Source organism: Gossypium hirsutum, chromosome D11 (assembly GCF_007990345.1).
Source record: "Gossypium hirsutum isolate 1008001.06 chromosome D11, Gossypium_hirsutum_v2.1, whole genome shotgun sequence".
NCBI classification, from domain to species: domain Eukaryota; kingdom Viridiplantae; phylum Streptophyta; class Magnoliopsida; order Malvales; family Malvaceae; genus Gossypium; species Gossypium hirsutum.
In genome coordinates, this window is record NC_053447.1 from 72,269,226 (window position 1) to 72,286,301 (window position 17,076).

Below are 17,076 nucleotides of genomic sequence, written 5' to 3' on the forward strand. Positions count from 1 at the left end.
ATACTAAATAGAAATGTAAGCACTGTAAGAGATGTTTTCATACCATCGGGTCAGAGTTCTCACCTATGTTGCTTCGAGTCTTCATTTTTCTTTAACTATCCATGTCTGACATACATCTGAACACAAATACGATGATATGAGTCTCTAAATACATGAACAACAAAACATACCCATATATACTAACACCTGACCGCAAGTAAAACTTATTCTCACCCTTCTACACCATCCTTCACGATCTGCATTGAATTCCACCATTTCCGAACCTCTTAACAAGAAAAAAGGCTCCATCAATGGTTTTGAGTTCTTGAAACCATCCGATCAATAAATAAGAACCAATGTAAATGAGGATCCAATGAGCTTTTATTAGATTTGTCATACACACGCTTCATACTAAATAGAAATGGAAGTATTGTAAGAGATGTTTCATAGCATTGGGTTGGAGTTCTCACCTATGTTGCTCTGAGTCTTCATTTTTCTTTAACAATCCGTGTTTGACATATATCCGAACACGAGTATCAGGATATCTCTCTAAATACATGAACAACAGAACATTCCCATATAAACATTAACACCCATGTGCGAATAACATAGGTTCTCACCCTTCTAATTATCACAATCTCGAGACAAACAATAATCGAAATTGTCAGCAAGTCAAGAAATGGATCTATAAATTTGCAAATAATAAAATTTATGATACATTGTTGACAGTAATAAGTTTCATTTAAGACAGCTTCCTACTTACTTCTAATTCTAATCTATGAGTATTATCAGTGAACTAGAAATCTCACAGATGTCTTTTTTGTAAATCAGTAATGGTACATTGCAGCAGCCATCTTCCATAGGTGATGATTCAATAAGTTGATACTATTTCTAATGCATTTAAATACACTAGATATTGACGCCATAAGAATTATGGATTTACGATAAAGTTGGCAAGCTGGACTTATATCAAGGGTCACAACAACTGGGAATGCATTGGATCAGCTTATCCTTCCAGTTTGATCGATCAACGTACCAACTTGGTCTCCGCATAATGCTTTCGAGATGTTTCCAGGCTGAAGAAGATTAAAGACCACAACTGTACCAAAGTAAATTGATTTAGTTCGTATGAGATGGTCTTAGATGTAACCTTGGATTTAGAAACTTATAATAAAAATTCAGGAACATGGAATACAAACATGAAGTATGGTTTGACAAGAATACCAACCCGGAATGCCATTTTCTTCACAGAAGGTCAATGACATCATGTCCATGGTTGTGGCACCTCTCGAGACTAGATCTCGAAAGGAGATGTGTTCAAATGTAGCATTGTTGTCCTGGGAATGACAGTCATAAACACCATCGACATTCGTACCTTTAACAACTGCCTCGGCATGAACTGAAGAGAAAGTAGTAGTAGTAGTAGTAGTAGTAGTAGTAGTAGTAGTAGTAGTAGACATGTCAAATGTTGATAGCCCCAAGAAAAATGAAAGAAAAATGTGTTCACATGTGCACAAGTGTTCCGTGTCAGAGATGTAAAGGGATCAAAAGGAGAGTGCCATTATAGTTCAAGAGATTGAATTGAAAGAAAACAGAAAGAGACGGGCATACTTTCTGAAGCTCGAAGTGCTGCAGCTGTATCAGTAGAAAAGAGTGGATTTCCAGTGCCGGCACCAATGCCACCAAATATTACAACTCTACCTTTTTCAAGATGACGTATGGCCCGTACCCGGCTGTACGGTTCTGCCTCTTGCACAGAAAATGCCGTTTGCACACGGGCCTGAACACCCATCTTCTCCAACAACGATTGCAGTAGTATAGAATTCATCACAGATGCCATCATGCTGCAGTATATTGCAGAATCATGGCTTTGATTAGTTTCATAACACAATATGAACATGCAAGTGCATAAACAAATTTATTTGGAAGCAACACGACCACCATAGTAAACTTCAAGGAACTACTTCTGGTATTGTTAACCCATTAAGATTGAAAGTCCAGATAACAAACGGATTCATTAGCTCCTGTTTTTTTCTTTTGACCCACCCCATCATTTTCAATGTTTATTCGATATAACATGCCTACGTTTCTCCAACTCTTCATTTTTCCTGAGGTATCCATACCCGAAACATATTCAAACATGATATGGGGATATGATCCTCCCTCCAAATACATAAAAAACATGAAAACATTAAGCATACTCGTGTTAAACATGTATCCATGTCCAACACTTAAACCCGAACCCGAGTAATATAGTATAACATACAACAAGCTTGCGAGCATATATATTATGTATAACACCCAACTAAAGTCATTTCTGGAAACAACCGAGAAGTATTGGTTTATAATCATAACCCGAAGAACTATAAAACTATCAAAGACACCTATATATCAAGCAAGCCTAGTTTTACAGCCTCATCATAGGTTTAACCATTAGACTCAATTTATATTCAACATTAAACAAAAGTTGGTTTGCAGACATTACCCAATTTGATATGCAGTACTTCTATCTAAACCGGTAGCTCCAACCCACGTGTCTCCGCAAAAGAAATTGCGACCTCCAACAACGATTGCTACCTTGAATATCACCCAAAAGAATTGCATCTTAAAAGAATTGCAAACATCCGCAATCATAAGAGATAAAAAGGCAGTAACAACTACCTCTACACCGAGGCGGCAAGCAATTGCAACTTCCCTAGCAATCAGCACCGCCACCTGATAATGAGAAAAAAACAGCATATTAGAGAATGCAATTCAACAACCATATTGTCACAATTCCAAACTTTATATAAGAAACTCATGGTGAACCTTGGGGTCGATATTGGGAGGACCGGTGCAAGCAAGAGCGGCACCGCTAATTTTGAATACCACTCTGCGCCATTTAGGACTTTTTGATTTCATGGTAATCATCTGACCTACAGGGTTTGGTGCAGCTGAAGTATATCTGCTGATCAAACAACCACGAATGCATCTCTATCGTTATGAAAAGAACAAATATACAAAACAAGATCTTTAATCACAAACTAGGGCATCAACATTTTCATTACAAGCCCTAGTCAAGAACAATATCAAAAGATAGAACCCTTCAAATACAAATTTACTAAAATGAAACAATAAAATCAATAGAGACTCAAATTTCATTGAAACAACTCGAAAATAGCATCATTTTCAAATGAACCCCATAAAAGAGTGAAACTGAGACTAATAAAACCAACATTTGAGGTAGTGAGTTTTGTTGGGAGGTCAGACCCTCAACAAGTCCATTATTGTCCCTAGTCGAGGTTCTGTCTCCTAACTTTGTCAAAAGCATTGGCAGATTCACAGAATCAGAGTGCCTCAAAGCGTCTGAACAAGCAAACCGTGGAAACTGAAAAATTGGCGCACAATTGAACTCGACCCCATGACCTAAAACACATACTCCTCAGTTTTCACAGTTCACCTGTTAAGGCACTCCAAAACACTCATTTGTGAGCCTGCCAAAGCTCTTCGCGGTGTTGGAAGATAATACCCCGATTGGAGACAATACCAGACTTGTTGAGAGTCCAACCCCTCAACAAGTTTGATTGTTGATAACTATAATTAACAGTCTAGCAGTTGCTTGCAAATATTAGCAACAGATTCTAAGTGGAAGCAGATATGAATCTATGAATGTCTCGAAATCTACATTACTTATATGGACAACGGATTAAGAAACCCAAATTTCATTATTCGAGTTTGCTTTACTTTTTTGCGATTTGAATATCCTGAACAACCATTTGTCTAAATTTACTCCCTAACCTTGAGAAACATTAGCAAAATAATAACCATAAACGTAAATGGAATCAAAATTATACCTTTTGGATTGTCTAACAACGGTTCCCGGAGAAGCGCTACCCTTATCTTCTTCAACCACCGCCTTTGCAGGCAGAGAATTACCAACAATCTCTTCCATTTTCTTAAACCAAGGCCAATGACTCGCCGTGATGCCACCATCACTCATCCTATGCCTCTCAAGCTTATACCGTTTCTTCAGATTATCAACCTTGTTCTTGCACTGCTCCACACTCTTGCTCTGCTTCTCGCACCGCTCGCTAACCGCCGCCGCCACCTCTTCCCAATCCCTTCCTCTAAGATTCCCCCTGTTCAGCTGCGTTAACTTCTCCATATACGCCTCCAACAAACACCCGATCGCGGCATCGCTCCATTCTTCTCTGTCTTTCCGGTACTCAGTCGCCGCCGATTGCTTCGATCTCTTCAAAACTCCATCGTTTATCTCTTCTTGGTCCCTCCTCTTCTCGATCCGTACATCGGAGGACGTCGCGTTACTACTGTTGTTGTTAACGAAGTTGGCTCCGCGGAAAGCAGAATCAGAGTCATCATCGCCGTTGTGGTTATCGGGTGGCGGCGCGTGGACCTGCGCGTAAGAATGGTGGTGGTGGAGAACGTGGTGGTGGCTAGGGTTAGTTTCGTGGTCGTCGATGAGAGAGAACTCGTCGTCAACGGAAGAGGCCATAGGCGGACGTTACGGACGGAAGACGTTAGGGGAGGAAGAAGAGGAGACAGTAGGGGGGGTTGATGGTTTTGACGGAACATGATGAGCCGTGACGGTTCCGTTAAGTACTGAGGGAAAGAAGGAAAATGGATCGGGCACGTGTGTGGGACCTGTGTGGGTATAGGTCGGGTTAGATTCGATTTGACAAATTTGGGCCATTTTGGAGACAGCCAATTAATTGGGTTTATGGGCCTCTTATCGAAGTTCTGACCCAGGCAAAGACTTTATAAGGATAAATTATATCTAATGTTTATTAAACTATTGACAAGTTTATGTTTTAATCACTTTACTTCGTGTAAAGTTATAAAATGGTCACTACATCATGCAAAGGTTTTCATTTAAACCACGGAACTGTTAAAATTGTTAGCATATGGCTTGCACCAATTGAAAACACTCCTTTTCTTTCTGTTCTCTCATCTTTGACGCTAATTGGCAAATTGACCTGGATCTAAAATATATTTTTCTAATCATCAATAAATATTCAACAGTGCCGATCATTAAATTATCATTTAGAGCTCGTTAACTAGATTTAAGAAAAATGTAACAACTTAGTAACTTAAATAAATTTTTTTGAATAATTTAATAAATGAAAACTTTCAAATAATTAAATGATGATTTTATAACTTTTTAAAATTGAGTGACCAAAACATAGGGCTGTAAATGAATCATCTTCAACAAACAAACCTATGTTCATGTTTGTTTATTTGTTTTTAAACTTGTTCGTGTTCAGTCTGTGTTCTTGTCCATGTTCATTTATTTAAAATCATATGTGTTAATATTCATTTGTTTAATGTTCACGAACATGTTCATTTAACTTAATCAAACATATTCACAAACATTAAACAAACATGTTCGTAAACAAATAATTAAACATATTCAGGAATAATGTTAATGAATAAAAAACAAACAAACAATAAATACAAACAAACAAAAATTTTGTTCATACTCATTTATTTAACTTAATAAATGAGCATAAACAACTGTTGTACGAACAGTTCACGAACAATTCATCTAACGTTCTATTAATTTACACCCCTATCAAAACATAATTTAAGTATAATAAAATATATCAAGGTTTTATGTTTTATTTTTAGATTTAAAATATCCTTCATACACGTACTCAAGCTTATAAATATTTTATATTAAAAATTCAATTTAATTAATTCGAATTGATAAATCAACGACATAACTTCTTTAAATTGAAAAAAAATCCATAAAATTACTTGATAACTTGAATTCAACATGAGGTCATGGTATATGATAAGCATAAAATAAAAAACAACATAACCAAAAAGCCAATTCATACCGTACAAGGCTTTCATTAAATTTGAAAATACTACCTATTTTCTCAGGGTAGGGAAAAAGGGGAAAATAACCTAGCCACTCAACGCTTTCCGCCGCCGCCGAGCTTGGCACCTTTTGGTGCACCACCCTTAGGAATGTTACCTTTGCCCTGCGTCTTTTGTTGCTTCGCCGCTACTTCGGCTTTCTTTGCTTTCTTTTCATCCTTGGTTTTCTTGATCCTTTCCTTGATTTCTCTGCACAATAGGTGGTGTTATAAACGTCAAAATTCAGCAACGAGAAAGATGAAAGAACAAATGAAAGTGAAACATCAAAGGAAGAAACCACACACCGGAGTGCAGCTTCCCGAGCAGCGTCACGAACTTCAGGTTTCTCGCTCCTCTTCTTTTGGATAACCTCTAAGGTGGCACCGACGATGGATCTGGAGTATGGCTTCTTTGTGGCACGTCTCCTCTTCTTAACGGCCCCTTGAGCAATGTCCTACATGTACGTATGGTCACTATTATTAAAACCAATAAAACTTTTATCGGATAAATGATTGGAATAAAATAAGGTTCATGATAGTAATAAAAGCCGACTATTGAGTAAAAAATAATTTTACTCGCAACCAAGATGCAATTCTGAAACCAAAATGAAATTGGGTTCACAAAGCTGACACTAACCTTCTTATGTTGCTTCCTATACATGGCTGTCCATGTAAGTTTTGATGGCTTCAAACGGTTGTGGAAGTACCTCTTGCATTTTGAGTTTGAAAAAAGGAAGACCTTCACAAGTCCATGCAAAAGGCAGTTAATAATCAGCAAGAACATCGGAATATCAACCACTTCAATATAGAATTGGATGGAAATTTACCTGAGAATCAGAACGGATAAATCTGATGCCTTTCCCTGGGTATATCTTGGCACCACTAAACCGACAAAGCTCCGTCCTAACATGCCAACATAAAAAGATAAGTGTAGGGTTTGAGAAATTCAAAATCCAAAATTTGGCATTATGCAAGAAAGTTTATAGATAATGCAATTTTCGGCAATGCAATTTTAAACCAAATCTTATACATCCCTACTTACGAGTTACGAGCTTATTACATGATTAACAAGATCAAACAACAATCACCATTAACATAAACAGAATTCTACAAACAATTACCCCTTACACTAGCTCTTGATTGCAAAAAAAAACATAATATCCATCTTATAGACCATAGTATGAAGCAGGAGCAAGTTAATTTCCCATTTCCAACTTGTAAGCTGCTCTTGTACTCTTCATTTTTCCAAAAATACCCGTATTGGAAACTTGTATTTCAAGCAATGTTCAACAGATTCTTGGATATGGATATGACATTAATATACTACAAAGATTCCCAAATACATAAAAGAACATACTTATGAAGCATACATACACATATCTTACACAAACACCCGAGTCCAATTAACGTTAACTCCAAATTTATGTAAAACTTAAATGAGAGAACTCGAACCCATATCCAACATTCATCAGCAGCAACATAGCCGACAAACAAAAATAATTATTTATAGAGCTACTATCCAATGAGCTAAAACAGACAAACAGAGATATATTTTCACAATGAAACTAATCGATTGCCTTAAACACCATATAGTGTTCCAATTAATCAAATTACAGCAGGCATTAAACCATCTTCCTTTCGTTAATTCACAACTATTAGCTTCATTAATCAAATCCTATGTACAGTTGATCGATTGAAAAATGTAAAATTTCAAAAACGAAATTTAAAACACAAAACCGGTTAACATGTAAGTGTAACCTAAAAAACCAAAAAATTAAACATATTTTCAGATTTCAGGCCGAAATGGAATGAAATGAAAAGCAGATCCATTTTTTCCCCAAAAAAAAGAAAATAAAGAAACAATATTTCAAGAACAGATCATTAAATTCATGTTATATTTAAAGAAATTTAATTGAAATCAAGGAATAGAAGAAGGGAGAGGCGTACTTGAGAACCATCGCTGCTACTCTCTGTTACCTGTTTTCTTTTTACTATGCAAACCCTAGAAACCCTAGCAACGTTGTTATTTATATATAGATAAAGAGTTACGAACAAAAACTTGTTTATTAAATTACGAAATTACCCAATCATTGAATGGGCCTTATATAGTACTTCGGCCCGTAAAAATCTCGGCCGAGTAGTGTAGATAGCCCGTAATTTAAAAAAAAAAGTTTGTTATTTGGGTTAATTTCACTTAACGCCTCTAATCTATTGCTTGGATTTTAAATTAGTCCCTAAACTTCATAGAGCTTCAATTGAGTCTTTCAAGTATCTGCCAGATCTTTCCGTCATTCTAATTAGAGGTGATCATGGTTTGGGCTACCCGGCCCGGCCCGCCCAAAAAATAGGAGGGTTCGGATAAAAATATAGGCCCGAAATATGAGTTTGGACAAAAAAATGAGACTCGTTTAGAAAATAGGCCAGGCCTCGGGTACACATTTTTTACCCAATGCCCAGCCCGGCCTGGCCCAAATTATATATTAAATATATATTTTTTATTTTTAATCAAATATACTTTTTAAAATTTAATATGCTATTTTCTTTTTAAAATATCCTATTTTGGTGTTGTAAAATTTAATATGGGTCAGGCAGATCCGAGCTCGGGCTTAACAATTTTTTTCAGGCTAGGTTTGGACAAATTTTTGGGCCGAGCCCAGGCCTACAAAACATGCCTAAAATTTTATCTGGGCCTGGTCCGACCCATGATAACCTCTAATTCTAATTTAGTTGTTAAATAATATGAAATATATTTAAAAAATGTCATTTCTATTTAATATTTAATAATTATATATTTTTACTACTATTATATTTCTTTCTATTAAATTTTTAAATATAAATAATTTAACATATTGTAATATTTATAGTGTAATATAATATATTTAATTTTATATGATATAAAATATAAATAAATAAAAGAATAGGAGAAAAAACAAAATATTATAAATTTAAGTTAAAAAAATAAACTTGAAAAAGCGTCCAATTAGAATTTTAAATACTAAGGGTGAGTTTGGATGAGCGGTGCATTTACTTACGGTTAGTGTAAAAACAGCAGTGGCGGTGAGATTAGATACTGTAGCGACACTGTAGCGTGAGACAAAAAGTAAGTCAAACGCACCACACCGCACCCCACCCAATCGTCCATCCAAACCCACCCTAAAACTCGAGTTTACACCATCCAATGAATGTACGGTCTTCTATGTCTTCCTGAATAATCTGAAGAACCTCACTTGGTGGTTGATTATGACCATAGATGTCAATCCCTTTTAGAAAAGCCAACGAAGCCATCATGTCTGCCGCTCTGTTGCCTTCACAATGAACATGAGATATAGCCTTAACAACTAGTCCCGGTGCAGCAGCTTCCAAATATCGGATTGCTACCATCACCCCTGATCTGTTCATTAATTAGCTGGGCAGCCACTAAGTTGTCTGATTCCAGCGTACTCATATTCTAAACTTGCATCAACCCATCATAAATTTCCCTTAATTTGGCCTCAACAATAGAGCAGATACCGAAATGGTGGGTAAAACCAGTTTCCCAATCTCCATTATGATCGCATATAATGCCCCTGCTGTAGCAAGTCCCAATTGGAGTTGTCTTGCACCATCCATATTTATTTTCAAAGTCCAAAAATTATATATACCAAAAAAGAAAACATACTTTTAACAAATAATATAAATAATCCTAACAAGAAAAAACTAAAAAAAAAAAGAGTGCTGTTGAGAAACTTTTGAAAGTCCACTACTTAAACTTAGATATTAAAACGAAAAAAAAAAAAAAACAAGAGCTGAACATCCATGGAGTCTATCATTGAAATGCTTGTGACAGCCATATATTTGTTGTGTTTCAATTGACAGCAACACCAGCAGAAAGGAAATTGGGATGAAGGGCATCTTGGCCTGTCACTTTAGCATTTGAAAGCTTAAGAACCCCCACAGCTTCTTCCACTTTAGCTGCTAATGATTCTGGTGATTCTAATAAAAGCAACAGTTCTGAATTGTCCATTTCTAATAGCATCCCTGTGATCTTAGGAACCAAATCAGGCTGTAAAAACAAAGCAAAATAAGAGAAAAATGTATTAATATAGGAAGTATTCGTGTTTAATACAAAACAAGGGATAATAATTTGGGTGTACATTATAAGACTTGAGTGTTGAATATGAGTATGTGTTAAACACAAAGATGTTTTGTTTGGTAAAAATATGTCATAAATTTCTATATTTTTTTGAAAAATTGAAATTTAATCCTACTTTTTTTCAAATTTTAAAGTTTAGGTCAAACTATTAATACTATTTTTTTGGTTAAAATATCACATCAACAAATTTAATAAAAATAATAATGTTAACAGTTGGATATGAATTTCGAAATCTAAAAATTAGAGCTAAATTCCTAGAAATAAAAATATAGAAATTAAATCCTAAATTTTCAAGGAGTACAAGAACTTATGCATATTTGGAACCAAATCAAGTTGTAGAGACATAGCAAAATAATAGCAAAATAAAAGAAAAATGTAAATATCCGTGTTGAATATCCGTATTTGACACATTCGAGTACAAGGAATGATGATTTGAAAAATAAGAGAAAAATTGAATATCTGTATTTGACACATTTCAGTACAAGGAATGATAATTTGAGTCTAAGTTATTTAGACTCAAATGTGAGTGTTGAATATGAGTTATGCGTCAAACATAAATATGTTTAGTTTTTTTTTTTAAGTTTTTTCGTGCATTATTAGAGAGTTCTTTGAAAGTCATGCTCACATACTTGTATTTGAATATGCATAGGACATAATGTTAGTAGGGATGGAACCCACAGGGTGGTCAAAAATAAATTTTAATTGAGAAATATGGCTCTATTGAGGGGTTAGCTCTCTTTCGAAAGAAGTCATTGAAGTATTCTCTGTTAAGTAATTGATGGGATCCTCGAACAATGAAGGAATTGTACCTAAGATGTCTATACTCGGTTTTAACCCCGCGTTTTGTTTCTCGAGTTTGAGGAAAGTCCTCCAAATAGGTTTATGGAGTTCAGGGAGTACTTTGCCACTAAGGAAATGTTTAGCATTTAGTCTCGGTGGGGTTCGAACCCATACCGTTAATACCATATGAGGGCATGGGTTTAAACCAAGGCCAAACGCTAAACATTTTCTTGGTGATGAGGCACTCCCTAAACTCTATCAATTTGTTTGGGTTCTCCTCGGAATCGAGAGATAAAACTACTTAACGAACGACACTTCAAAGACTTCATTTTGAAATAGTTAAGAACTGAAGAGATAGGTTAAACTAGAAAATTTGGAAAATAGGGCTTAATTTGTCTAATTTTGATACTGGCAGGAACCTAAGAGGCATTAAAACCAAAAAAGATTTTGAGGGGGTCAAGCGTCCATTTATCCAATTTCAAAATCAAGAGGGACCTAAAAGGCATTTAACCCAAAAAATTTGGACTGCCAAGGCTCAATTCGTCCAATTTCATAAATTGGGAGAAACGTAAAAGTTGGGGATGAATTCAGAGCTACCTATATTTTTGCAGTATCAAGATTGGACCAATTGGATCATGAACCAATCAAGATGTTTTCTCAAAAAATAGTATTAAATCGATTGAACTATTAATCGGTACGGATTAATTGAACCGACAATTGAATTGATTGAACTAAATTTTTTATAATTTTTTAATCGTAGCAATCGAACCGAAAAATTGGTGGCTTAACCGACTCGTCCACCGATCCAATCCTAAAAACATTAAATTTTTTCTAGAAGTACTACTTTTTCTTGTTCTACAACAATCCATTTGCAATAGCTTTATTTGATATATTATGCGAGGATATGATCACTAAAGTAGTGAAAAAAACAAACGATATAATATTAAATATATTCAGACAATCGTGTTCGACATACACACGTATTAGAAGCTCATCGAAGAATCTAGTAAGAAGGTCTAGTATTATAGGGTGTAGAAATTAATTACCTGGTGCTTTTGAATAAGTGGATAAAGTTTTTCACCAAGTATTGTTTTTTGCTGTTCGGGTGAAGCAGCAGCAAGCATACTACTCAGCATCTCAGTCCCTTGTGTCAAAGCTGCGGCAGCAGCACCACCACCGGGCCCTTTGTTCACTTCTCGACCTTGACCATTCGGTACAGATTTAGCTTGTCCAGTCTGCTGCAAAATGAAATGTCGGAGCAACGTAGACTCGAAAACATATAAAAAGGAGAGGAAAAAGAATGAAAAAACAACCTGTTGATTACTTTGATCTTTTGAGGAAGTCACTGTTTGATTCGGTGGTTGCAATTGCAGCGCGTATGTAACGGAATGAGAACCTCGAAGAGTGTTGCCGTTCATCTGACGACGGTTTGGCCTGGTTTGTCTTGGAGCAGTAGGGAACTATGACATGGTATAGTAAGTACTCATATTCGTATAGTTCGAACCGCTAACATACTTGTATATAAATACACATACCAGGGGAAGTGATGAGTATTGAAAGACTGGTCTGGTTGGTGGTGCAAAGCCATTAGCTCTCCATCCTGGCCTTAAACCTAAAGGTTGGTGCATCATCCCGGGCCTTAGGGGTACTTGTGAAACAATGCCGGTTGGAGATGCGTAGTAAAGCGGAGGGTACCCTCCCGGGAGAACAACTGTTGAAGGCCCTGCTAATCCAGGCATACGTTGAGCATACTGAAGTTGCAATTGTGCTTGTCTATCCTCTTTCCTTTGAGCTATCGCGACGTACAATGGCTTGCGGTGAAACATATATCCTATGGAATGCAGGGATGAGAGATAATTGACAAAAACAATAAGGCAATGAAACTTAAGAAGCAAGTAACGTGTGTATAACTTCCTAGATGCTCTACATTTCGATTTTAATCACTAAAGGTAGCTCGTTAAAGTTATAACGACTCGTTTAACTTTACCATGAAACGTGCTGACAGCTTGGTTTAACTTACCATATATCCTTTAACATATGGAAATGCAGGGATGAAACAGTAAGGCATGAAACTTAAGAAGCAAGTAACATATGAATAACTTCCTAGATGCTCTCCATTTCGATTTCAATCACTAAAGGTAGCTCATTAAAGATATGAAGACTAGTTTATCTTTACCATGGAACGTGCCGACAGCTTTAGCGGCCTCCTCCGGAGCAGAGAAACAGACAAATCCGAAACCTTTGTTTATTCCTTTGTCATCTCGCATAAGTTTTGCAGACGTAATCGTACCACATAGACTGAAAAGGTCTCTCAGCTCATCATCGGTGACATCATCATCAATGTTCTTCACATAAACATTCGAAGCCTGAAATTTCGAAAATGGTAAACAATGGTGATCATGAATTGCATCATGTAGAGAAAAACTTAGCTTACTTTATATTTCATAATCTGCTCCTTTCGTCGTTCCTCAAACTGATTCCGCAATATTTGCTCCCGTTCCGCTTTCTTTTGTGCCCTTGCTACATATAGAACTTTTGAACCTAATAATACAACCATGCATCAAAAGAAAGTAAACCGTATTAAGCGTCGCTCGCTTTAAGTGTCGGATATAAGAATGTACCGAGTTGTGATCCGTTCATCGATTCCATTGCCTTCTTAGCATCCTCTGGACATTCGAAATTCACAAAACCAAAACCTCTCGAGGTTCCATTTTCATCCCTTGCTACAACCAAGCAAGCAATTTTCCCAAACTCGGAAAATTTCTCTTGTAAAACCTCTTCATTGATATCTGGATCCAAGTTCTTCACATACAAATTTGTATATTTAACATCAGGACTTGGTAGAACCCTATCACACTTTTTCATAAATTTCCCAACATATCTGTTCCGAAAAAACAAGAATTAAACATTCATTTCAAGAAGAGATAAATAACAATTAAAGAGAAAAGAAAATCACATTACATTTCCTTATCACCAATCATGGTATTATCAAGCCTTTCAATTGCAGCATTTGCAGATTCCTCTGATTCAAATTGAACAAATCCATATCCCATGCTTTTACCATCTTCAAATGTGGCAACTTTGCAAGATACTACATTCCCAAACTTTTGAAATAACTCTTGTAACCCCACACTATCTATTGATTCACTTAGATTCTGAATAAATACCAACAAATCCACATTCAAAATTTCCACTAATGAAAGAAATAATAGGTATAGTTGAGGGGATGAGCTCATTCGAAAAAAGTTTTCAAAGTGTCGTCCGTCGAGCAGTCAACTTAGTCTCCAACAACCGGTGGTGTTATAGATACCTGCAAGACTAAAGAGTATTGTACACGACCTTTTGTGGAGACTGAGGACAAAACCCTGATACAACTATTTGACGGATGACCCTTACAAAAATTTCTTAAAACAGTCAATCCCCTCAATTAATCTATATACATATATGAGTTAAATGAAGAACATAAAAGGATTTTGTACCTTAACAAACACATTTCCAACTCCACTTTTTCTTGCATCAGGATCTCTAAGTGACCATGTCACCCTTATCATTTTCCCATTAAGCATGCTGTGATTCATTTTCTCCATTGCAAAATGTGCTAAGCCATACCACAAAAAGAAAAAACATGAACCATGCATAAAGGTTAACTCATTGACAATTTTTTTTATTTGGAGAAATGTATTAATCATGTCAATTAGCTATGATTTAATAGACATTAATTTTAAATTTAATTTTTTTTTTATGATAGTGGGAAATTTTCACTAATGCATTTCCTCCGAAGTTATTTATTATAGCAAAATAATACTCAATGATAGATAATTTTAAAACACAATAATAACAATAATACTACGGATTCACAAAACAAGAACAATTTATTGAAATAGACTGTGTACGCCCCCAACCTATATAGCATATAGGTCATTATGGGGAAGCGTAGTACTACTTGATCTAGTTCCCTAAAAATTGAACATGTTATAGGTCCAAAGTCAAAGTTTATCAATGGCAAATGATCACTATTTCCTTTTGGTAGGTACATCATCAGACTCCAATAATATATATTTTCAAGCACTTAAACTTTTTATAAAATCATTAAGCAAAACTTAGGCTCAATCCGAAATAATAAAAATTCATTGAAGGATTAATCAACTCTTGATAGACATCACTTCAAAATTTTCTTCGAAAACTCCAGTCAACAATATACATATCAAATAACATAATTTTAAATACTAATTGAATTAAAAATATATATCTAAACAGAGATTTAAAAATCAATCAGAACAGAAAATTCTTAGAAGATAAAATTAGTGAAAAAATGTCATATTTAAATCAAAACCCAAATGAAAACATTAGATAGTTTAAAATTAACAACAAATCATACCATCCTGAATAGAACTGAAATTAACATAGCCATAACAAAGAGACCTTCCCGTCGACGAATCTCTACAAACACGAACAGACGATATTCCCTTAAACTCATTAAAAGCGTCGAAGAGAGTGCCGTCGGTGACATCGGGATGCAAATCTCCGACATATAATGAAACCGTCGACGCCGGTAACGTCACCGCCGATGGAACCGCCATTGATCTTCTACTATATACCAATATCGCAAAAACGATTTCACTCAAAAATCAAATCAATTTTTCAATGGAAACTTTTGAGAAATGGGGTTTCAGTTTTGGATTTAATTCTTCTTTACCTTTTTATTTAGTGAGTGATTAATGAAGAGAAAAAATTTTGGATTTTGTATTCAAAGATGATAATAAAGAGTGAGTGTTTTTATTTATTTTTTCCTTTTTTTTTGCATGGGAGTTTCAACTATAAGGAATGTAAGATCCGTTACAATATGCGCTTTTTCAGAGTGTATTTTTTTTTATTTTTTACAATTTCACAAATTTAGTTTTTGTAATTAGATAATATAGATTTTCCTTCAAATATAATTAAAAATAAATAATATATGTGATAATTATGAGTGCATTTAAAAAATTATCTATCAAAATTGAAAATTTTGAAATATTAAATAATTATTATTATAGAAATTTATAAGAAATGATAAAATATTGTATTTTATTTTATTTTTAAAAAATATAATAATATATAAATATATTAATTTGAAAAAAATTGAACTCAAAGGAAATATTTTTATTTTTTATCATATTATTAAATTAATATTTAAAAACAATTATAGTATTTAATTTAAAATTATTAGTTAAAGAGTTAAAATAAAATAGAAGTTGTGATAATTATATATTTAAAAATAAATATGATTTAACATAATTTTATGATAATTATGTATTTAAAGATAATTAAAATTACAATTATAATTATTAAGTAAAAAATTGTACTCATTTTAAAATAAAGCTATCACTTGCATAGAGCTTTAACCATGAAACATAGTAATGTATATAGGTTAAAAATTCTTTAATTAAGATTTAAAATTTTTTATTATAATATTTGAATAAGTTATTATATTTTAATTATATTCAATAATTCAAACAAGAAATATTATTATATATATTAATTATTGTAATTAAAAATATAATATTTAAAATTAATTAAATATTAAACGCATAAAATCATACACAATGCATATGACTAGGGGTGAGCATTCGATCGAGTCAAGTCAGATCGAGTCGGATCGAGTCAAAGAATTTTAAGTTAATAAGTTTAACTTATAAATTATTATAAAATTAATATTTAAAAATACCACATGTCAAACAAATTTAAACATGTGTCATGGAAATAATTTTTTAAATTTTATGAATTATCATAAAATCAATGCTCAAAAGATTTCATGTGTCAACAAAAAAACATAACACATGTCGTGTAAACAATAGTTTAGAAAATACATTTAAATGTGTTTCTTAAAGCAAATCGAAATTATTACTTTTAAAACAATACTTAAATATAAAAAGTTTGAAATTAAAAATAAAATAAAATAAAAAGATAAATAGGGTTCCAATTCTGAATTTGATTTTTCTCCCTTTTTATTTAGTGAGTGACTAATGAAGAGAAAAAAAATAGAATTTTATATTCGAAGATGATGATAAAGAGTAGAGTATTTTTCTTTATTATTTATTTATTTATTTTTTTGCATGGAACCTTAAACTATAAGGAGGGTAAATTCAGTTATATTTTACCTTTTTTGAGAGCATACTTTTTTACTTTTAAAATTTTCACAAAATTATTTATTTTAATTAGATAATACATATTTTCTTTAAGATATATTTTAAAGTAAATAATATTAAGATGTGTTTCTTAAATTATTTTTATTTGATGTTTAATAATTTTACATAGTTTTTCTATAAAAAAATATAACATAAAGAATTC

The 17,076-nt window shown here is 33.9% G+C and overlaps 3 protein-coding genes across 6 annotated transcripts; all 3 read right to left on the minus strand.

The window, feature by feature from the left end:
* Nucleotides 1-640: 640 nt before the first annotated feature.
* On the minus strand, nucleotides 641-4,559 carry LOC121223561 (uncharacterized). Of its 2 annotated transcripts, none has more exons than XM_041105288.1 (7): nucleotides 3,813-4,559; nucleotides 2,788-2,926; nucleotides 2,641-2,694; nucleotides 2,465-2,556; nucleotides 1,591-1,823; nucleotides 1,208-1,378; nucleotides 641-1,078 (listed from the first exon to the last, which is right to left on the minus strand). In XM_041105288.1, exons 1-7 carry the CDS (start codon nucleotides 4,469-4,471, stop codon nucleotides 981-983), a joined length of 1,446 nt encoding a protein of 481 aa, XP_040961222.1. In that variant the 5' UTR covers nucleotides 4,472-4,559; the 3' UTR covers nucleotides 641-980. The 2 variants fall into 2 exon arrangements, with proteins under 2 accessions (XP_040961222.1, XP_040961223.1); XM_041105289.1 differs by having other exon boundaries at nucleotides 2,788-2,923; nucleotides 3,813-4,557.
* A 1,150-nt stretch (nucleotides 4,560-5,709) lies between these two features.
* Nucleotides 5,710-7,886, minus strand: LOC121223562 (60S ribosomal protein L24). The gene is made up of 5 exons (XM_041105290.1): nucleotides 7,785-7,886; nucleotides 6,665-6,740; nucleotides 6,475-6,576; nucleotides 6,144-6,292; nucleotides 5,710-6,048 (listed from the first exon to the last, which is right to left on the minus strand). The coding sequence occupies exons 1-5, from the start codon at nucleotides 7,793-7,795 to the stop codon at nucleotides 5,895-5,897; spliced, it is 492 nt and encodes a 163-aa protein (XP_040961224.1). The 5' UTR covers nucleotides 7,796-7,886; the 3' UTR covers nucleotides 5,710-5,894.
* A 1,591-nt stretch (nucleotides 7,887-9,477) lies between these two features.
* LOC121223563 (polyadenylate-binding protein 7) lies at nucleotides 9,478-15,562 on the minus strand. 3 transcript variants are annotated; one of them, XM_041105292.1, is made up of 11 exons: nucleotides 15,446-15,553; nucleotides 15,128-15,339; nucleotides 14,229-14,347; nucleotides 13,711-13,904; nucleotides 13,371-13,630; nucleotides 13,184-13,290; nucleotides 12,926-13,115; nucleotides 12,285-12,580; nucleotides 12,063-12,209; nucleotides 11,796-11,987; nucleotides 9,478-9,879 (listed from the first exon to the last, which is right to left on the minus strand). In XM_041105292.1, the coding sequence occupies exons 2-11, from the start codon at nucleotides 15,327-15,329 to the stop codon at nucleotides 9,682-9,684; spliced, it is 1,905 nt and encodes a 634-aa protein (XP_040961226.1). In that variant the 5' UTR covers nucleotides 15,330-15,339; nucleotides 15,446-15,553; the 3' UTR covers nucleotides 9,478-9,681. The 3 variants fall into 3 exon arrangements, with proteins under 3 accessions (XP_040961226.1, XP_040961225.1, XP_040961227.1); XM_041105291.1 differs by having other exon boundaries at nucleotides 15,128-15,562; XM_041105293.1 differs by having other exon boundaries at nucleotides 11,796-11,984; nucleotides 15,128-15,559.
* Between the last annotated feature and the right edge of the window lie 1,514 nt (nucleotides 15,563-17,076).